General features: G+C 35.2%; 1 protein-coding gene across 1 annotated transcript; it reads left to right on the forward strand.

Moving 5' to 3' along the window:
• Nucleotides 1-826: 826 nt before the first annotated feature.
• On the forward strand, nt 827-1759 carry LOC114031568 (olfactory receptor 5D18-like). The gene has a single exon (XM_027846704.1). The coding sequence runs from the start codon at nt 827-829 to the stop codon at nt 1757-1759; it is 933 nt and encodes a 310-aa protein (XP_027702505.1).
• The last annotated feature ends 5826 nt before the right edge of the window (nt 1760-7585 follow it).

A 7585-nucleotide genomic window follows, 5' to 3' on the forward strand; every position in this document is an offset into this window, starting at 1 on the left:
CCATCTTATTTCACCCTTTCCTCATCCATCCTTTATGAATTTTTCACAAAATCTGCTTGGACTTGAGTTTTCATTAAATACAAATTTCACAAATGAATTATTATTATTATTATTATTATTATTATTATTATTGTTGTTGTTGTTATTATTATTATTTTGTCTAGATCTCCAACTTCTTTGCTCTAAATAGCTTTCTTTATGAAATCACTTCTTCTAAAGTAGATTAGGGGGCAGCTAGATGGGGCAGTGCATAGAGCACCGGCCCTGAAGTCCGGAGGACCTGAGTCCAATCCAGCCTCAGACCAAACATTTGACACGTACTAGCTGTGTGACCTTGGGCAAGTCACATAACCCCGATTTCCTCACTAAAATAAATAAATAAATAAATAAATAAATAAATAAATAAATAAATAAATAAATAAATAAATGAATGAATGAATGAATGAATGAACAAATAAATAAATAAATAAATAAATAAATAAATAAATAAATAAATGAATAAATAAATAATGTAGATAGGCATCTGACCTGTAACTTGGTGTGTTAGTAAGTTTCCTAGGCCACCAAGAGGTGAATTGGTTAATTCAGAGTCACAGTTCGTGTGTGTCAGAGATAAGATAAGAATCTAGTACTTTCTGACTTTAAGATTGACCTTTCATCCCCTATGAAACATCGCCTCTCATAGAGGAAATGTTTAATTCCTTTAAATATCCTTTAATTGTGATCAGTTATTTAAACCTAACTTCTTCATCTTATTACCCTTGTCGTTCTCATTGTACTATTCTGTTTTTCAGGATTTACTATCAAATTCCCTTCGACTTTAGCCATGATGATCTCTGACAGAAATCAGAGTGCTGCAGTTTTATTCATTCTCTTGGGATTCTCTGACTACCCAGAATTTCAGATTCTTCTCTTTCTTGTTTTCTTGGCCGTCTATGTGATCACTGTGATGGGGAATCTTGGAATGATTGTAATTATTATTACGAACCCCAAATTACGCACTCCAATGTATGTTTTCCTTAAACACTTGTCGTTTTTGGATTTCTGTTACTCCACTTCTGTTACTCCAAAGCTGTTGGAAAATTTAGTTTCAGAAGATAGGACAATGTCTATCCCTACTTGCATCACACAATACTTCTTTACTGATAACTGTGCTTTGACTGAAACCTTCATGTTGGCAGTGATGGCATATGACCATTTTGTGGCCATCTGTAATCCTCTTTTATATATGGTTATCATGTCTGAGAAACGTTGTGCACTGCTGATGGCTGCAGCATACTCTTGGGGCATATTCTTCTCTCTGCTCTTCACCTACACTATCCTTATATTATCTTTTTGTGGAACTAACACCATTAATAATTTTGTCTGTGAGTATTCTGGCATTCTCTCTGCCTCTTGTTCTGATAAGCACTTTAGTCAGCTGATATTTTTCATATTTATAAATTTTACTATGTTGAGCACACTTGTGGTCATATTCACTTCTTATGTGTTTATTTTTGTAACTGTCATGAAGATACATTCTGCTAGGGCAAGGCATAAGGCTTTCTCCACTTGTACCTCTCACCTGACAGCTGTTGGAATCTTCTATGGGACAGTCCTTTTCCTCTACCTTATACCTAATACTAAAAGCTCCTGGTTCACCATCAAAGTGGGCTCTGTTTTCTATACCATGGTCATCCCCATGCTGAACCCCTTAATATACAGTCTGAGGAACAATGATGTGAAAGAAACACTCAGGAATTTAATGACCAAAAAATGATTTCTCATTAAATTATTACCAACATTATCATTATCACCAACACCAGCACCATTATCAACAAAATGGCAACTACAGCAACAACAATAACTAAAAAACAACATCTGTTTCTTAAATATTCTGCTTGAACTGATGGCTCCATTCCCTTGAATGAAAAATGAATACCTTCAGAAGTTCTTATACTTGTAGATATCTGGTGTTTAGACTTTTAGCTCCTTCATATATGTTACACTGATCTATGTTGAAGTGAAATAAGAATGTGAAAACTGTAAAAAAAAAAGTAGCTCCTTAAAGTCCCTTACTGTTTATTATGTATGGTGTATTGGCCGCCATCCCGTCGCCATAAAACTTATTTCTTTAGAGTAACAGGCAAAACAAAATAATGTCATTCATTTACTGTTTTTGAACATCTGGGTTTGTTTGGTTCTCTTCAGATCTTCCTAACATAGCCAGTAGTTGGCTTATGTTTTGGAGATGGGAGAGGTTGTGTTAGAAAATAAGATAGTGAGAGGTGACCATTGATGAATAGGGAGGAGAATGGCAATCACTAAACACTCAGACACATCATCAGGCTGATGTAATTTTGTCCAATGATAAACTAGCCTATAGAAATACAATATTTTCTGAAAATATTGGGTGTATCCCTCTTTTCTGAAAGGTACTACTTGCTGTTCTCCATCTAATAGTACTTCTAAGATCTTGTTAAGATCAGTAGAAGCACCACCTTCTAAAAATGAGTCATTTTCCAGTCCCTTTCTCCCCAGTGCTGTGTATTCATTACAGACACATGGATAGTATGTGGGTATTCATATGCATACTGCACATACACAGAGAAATATATATATATATATATATACACATTTATATGTTTATATATACACACATATGCACATCCATCCGTGTTCATAGATTTATAGATATGTGCTGAAACATTTTTGTTATAGTGGTTATAAATAATTGTGTAGGAACTGATGGATGTTTCTAATAACTATTGCAAAGGATTAAACAAAACTAAATTATCTTCAATATAATTATTTTATTCGGGAAAGTGTGACAATCATAAAGCTTGAGAGACAAAGTTTCTGGATAATTTAATATTTTTTTAATAAGGCCAGCCAATTATTGATAAAAGGATGGTAATTTGGCCACCTCTCCTAAAACAAAGATCCTTAATTGTAATGGGGTTACAGTTTACATGCCCTTCAAATAGGGGGTATTCTCAAGGGTTGCAAATCAACTTGGATGGGTTAACACAATGAGAGGTAGGCTATCTTAAGGTACATGACTTAGTTCACTCAAATCTCGGTCAAAGAGATATCAGTTTCCGTGTTACCTATATTGATAATGGATAGAGTCAACATTTTTCCTAGACCTGTCTAAGCAAACACAACGAGCAAGAATATACCCATTAGCCTTAACTTAGTTTCTGTTACTGTCTGATTAGATCTTGGCCTGAATAAATCTCTAAGAGAGATTTCCCACACTGCTTGATTTTTCAAGGCATAAGAAGAAAAGGGGAAAAACCTTAGTTCTAATACAAAAATTTGTTATTAAATATAAGAGGGAAATATTCATTTATTACACAAAGAAGATTTCACAAGCAGGAATTCTTGTGGAAAATTATTTTTCAGTGAGAGTCCATTAGTTTCCAAACTCGAGCTTAACACTTACACCACTGATATGTCATGATTGAGGAAAAAATATGATGATAAAATTCTATTTTGCATGTAATAATCCTTTTAAATGGAATTGCATTATGTTAATGTATTTATATTCATTTGAAAAAATGATAATGCATATGTGTGATACAATATTCATTCTATTTCAAGTTATATGTCTGCTTCATTGTTAGGGTTTGCTAAACAAAGGTCAAAATGATAATGTGGAGTGTCCATTTGAATTTCCAAATGAATAAAAAACAAACAGACAACAACAACAACAAAAATTCTGCTTCTGCCATAGGTTCAACATTTCAAACTCTTAGAATATTGGCATCCTCTCTGGTTTCCTGAAGGACATGAAAAAGAGGGCAGGTGAATGCCATATGTGGCATTCTTCATTTACCTTATTTGTAGTTCTTCTTTGATAAATTCAACGTTGTCATTTTTTCTGAATTGAAGTATCACACATATTTTACTTTTACTTTAGGATTGTCTGCATATTTCCTAGTTTTTCAGATTCTGAAGAACAGGGTAAAATTTCCTGTCTGGAAAAGGAACCTGGTGAAATTTGTACTCTGTCTTTTAGACTAAACAACTGCTGCTGCTACATGTTTTCAGTTGTGTCCAACTCTTCTTGGAAGAGACTAACGTGCTTTGCCATTTCCTTCTCCAGACCATTTTATGGATGAGGAAAGTGAGACAGAGTTAATTGACTAGCCCAAGGTCACACAGCTAGAGATTGTCTGAGACCCGATTTAAATTCAAGTTTTTCTGACCCCATGCCCGTGCTATCTGTACTGAGCAACCTAGCTCTCCAATAAACCATGATAAATAATAGCAATAATAACAGAATATCAATAATATAAAACCAAACCTACTTAATCATTATGATCATACTTTTGCTTCAGACAATTTGAGAGTCTCCACAAAAAGGAGCCAAGGAGGGAAAAAAAAAAATCAGTTTAGTTAAAAATGCGTATTAACCTACCAAAGTCTTCAAGGTCACATGGTAGGCAATCAGGGTTATTAAGGAAAAATAATAGCAATGAGATGAGCAGAAGAGCCTGGGAAATACAGGCTCACATCACACAGCCACTCAGCCACACACCCACCCACCCACCCACCCACACACACACATGAATGGATAAAGGTGGTTCATTCCTTTTTTAGGGTGGAAAGTACACACAGTACACACTGTATAAAATTCATGTAATAAAAGAGTTTCTTCTTGTTTTCAAATTGCAATTTTCATCTTGGATTCAGGTCTTTGGATGCATGCTTTAATATTCTACAGAGATAACCCTATTCTTTCAAACATCTTACATTTTGGAACATTTGCCATAAAAATAGGACAAGTTTCACTCATTTAGTAAATTCACTCTTGTGGACATCCTCCTTGGTGAGTAATTCAAGTAAGGTGGGGTATTAGCATTCTAATTGCCTAATCTGAAAATTTCAACAAATTTCCAGGCAGTTTTATTTAATTCATACATTTACTATTTGTTTTGACATAATTATAGGAAGTTTGATCAGTCCCCTCATTTCCATGGTTTGCCTTTATTTCTTTAATCTAATTATTGTTTCTCTTACTGATTTATGATTATGCCAAAAGGCCTGACTTAGCTTTGCTGGTTCACTCTTCCTTCTTTCTGGAAATTCACTGTACATGTGTTTAAGGAGTGTTTATTTGGTGCCATTTAAGTTGCTTAGTGCTATTGATTGGATGTGGGGTTTATTTCCCATGTTCTACCAATTCTTCCTTCCAGTGTCCTTCCCCTGGTTTCTATTCTAGAAAATATTGTGATCATTTCTTCTTGCGTCCCTCCCTTTCCACATAGCTCTCCATATTGTCAGAGCAGCTTATGCTGAATTTGGGGGAGTCCTTAGATGAGGTTGAGACATCATGAACAACACAGAGATCAGGGAGAATTTAGAGGAAAACTTCCTTGTAGACTCTTTCAGGTTCCTATTATTGTCATCTTTACCCATTGGAATGTAAGCTCTTTGAGAACAGGGGCTATGTTTCTCTTTATATTTGTATTTCTACTTCTTACAACAGTGCCTAGAACATAGAAAGTGTGTGGGACAGAGACCACTACTCCAATTCAAAACAAAACCTTAGTTACCTTGAAGGCAGAAAGCAGTTTATTGCTTCCTTATGAGAAAGGGCACCGCCCCTGGTCCCCCTAATGGTGCCAGACAGGGAGGACACATATGTACAAAAAGCAAGGCTTATTTATATCCTAACGCGAGTTCCTCCTACCCAACCCCCTTCTCCTTCTCGCATTGGCTAAGCTTCAGGGGGCACAATCTATTTACGGAAATAGTCCCCAGAAACAGAGTACACAGGTTTGCCCGGAGAAAGGAAAAGGCAGAAAGTCTTATGTCAAAGGTTCAAAGGCAGTTACAATTAAAGCTACAGAAATTGTGAGGAATGAAAAATGTCTGTGAGTGAGGAGAGTAGGATTGTCAGCAAAAGCTTAACTTGAGCAAGCTATGCATGAAAGACTAGACTAAATTTAGTAGGCATCAAAAGAGAAGGCATCACACTTTTGGGGAAAATAATATGTACAAGGCATTAAAGCAGAAATGCATACATTATCTTCAGAGCATAATGAGCAGAACAATTTGCTAGCAACTGTGGCTTCACATAGGAAAATTGTTGGGAGATAATGTTAGAAAGGAACCGAATTATATATTTGGCAAAAATAAAATAAAAAATGCATACTCGAATTAGTAAAGAGTGGCAGAGAGGAATCATAGTATGGTACATGCAATACTGGATTAGGAATAAGGAGGTCCTTGGTTCATGTACTGACTGTGAAACATTATAACTGAGTAAAAACAGGGAAAGAAAAATAAAAGTGAGTTAAACTCTCTACTCCTAAGGAATTATCTGAAACTATAAGTTGCAAAAGATACTTGCATCTCCATCAATGGAGGCAGTTTACATGTCTAAAGCTCCTCATACTTGTGGAATCAAATATCCAGATCAAACACAAAAATCTATCATTTAATAAACAAAAAATCACAGTAATCATATTTTTGAGCCTAGATTATCATTAGATTATACTCTGAAAATAATTATTTTCAGAGTTCTCTCCTCAAAGATTTTCAGACTTACATGCAATTATAAAAGCTAAACATAAGGTTTCAATCAATTTAAATGCTGGACAATAAACAGTGGTTTGATTGAGATACATTAACGCATTAAAAGACTATACTGCTATCAGAATGGACAAGTATAAGGAATGCAATCAAATCTGAAATGAGATGTGGAGGAGAAGGGGAGAATCAAGGCTGTCTTACATAGAGTAGTTAAAATCAGAAGTAGTGGGGTGAAGTTACAAAGAGTGAGGTTGGGCTTGATGTCAGGCAGATCTTGTGAACAATTAAAACTTATTAAAAGGAACAGATTGACTAAGTTACTGAAGTGACCTGCATGTTCCAAAGACATTTCTCTTTGTTCTTCTTCTTAATGTTTATTTCCACCAATTGTATGTACCTTGTTCAACATATGGAAAGACTAAATCTGTAAATATATATATGTGTGTGTATATATGTATGTGTGTGTGTGTGTATTTATGTTTCCTGACATAAAGGGGCACATTTTAAGCCATGTCTGGGAGGTGGACATCTACACAGAAAATTCCACACTAGTAGTACAGCAAAAGTAAGAGCCTAGTATGCCTTAGGTGAAATAAAATTGTCTTACAGATTTGAGAGGAGAGATAGACGCAGATGTCCAATGGACAGAGAATGATCAAAGAATGGTTTAAAAATTGAGATATTTTCTCAATACTTCAGCAAATTTAATATTTCTACAATTAGAAAAGCAAAAAGTGGTCACTAAGGTAAGGGCTATTGTGAGAGCAAAGGTGTGGAGCCAACAATATACATTGTGTTGATGGAATATAGAATATACACTTTGGATGCAACTGCTACTAGCTGTACAGAAACAATTGGGAAGGAAAATCAGAGTTCATGAAAATAAGTTTATGGAAGAATTTCAATACAGGCTAAGGACTCTTAACAGGCTATTTGGTTTTGACAACAATTCAAACAGAATTTTTTCCATTCTGCAATTGATTGCTTTGAACTTGAGAGGCAGTGAAGTGGAAAGAGGGTTGGATATGGACATAGAGGAACCACGTCAGAATCACAGCTC

The sequence above is a fragment of the Vombatus ursinus genome, unplaced genomic scaffold (assembly GCF_900497805.2).
Source record: "Vombatus ursinus unplaced genomic scaffold, bare-nosed wombat genome assembly UNPS02015184.1, whole genome shotgun sequence".
Lineage (NCBI taxonomy): Eukaryota > Metazoa > Chordata > Mammalia > Diprotodontia > Vombatidae > Vombatus > Vombatus ursinus.

Bases quoted from the DNA above. Each gene is read 5' to 3' on its own strand.
- LOC114031568 (XM_027846704.1), top strand. From the start codon at position 827: ATGATGATCTCTGACAGAAATCAGAGTGCTGCAGTTTTATTCATTCTC.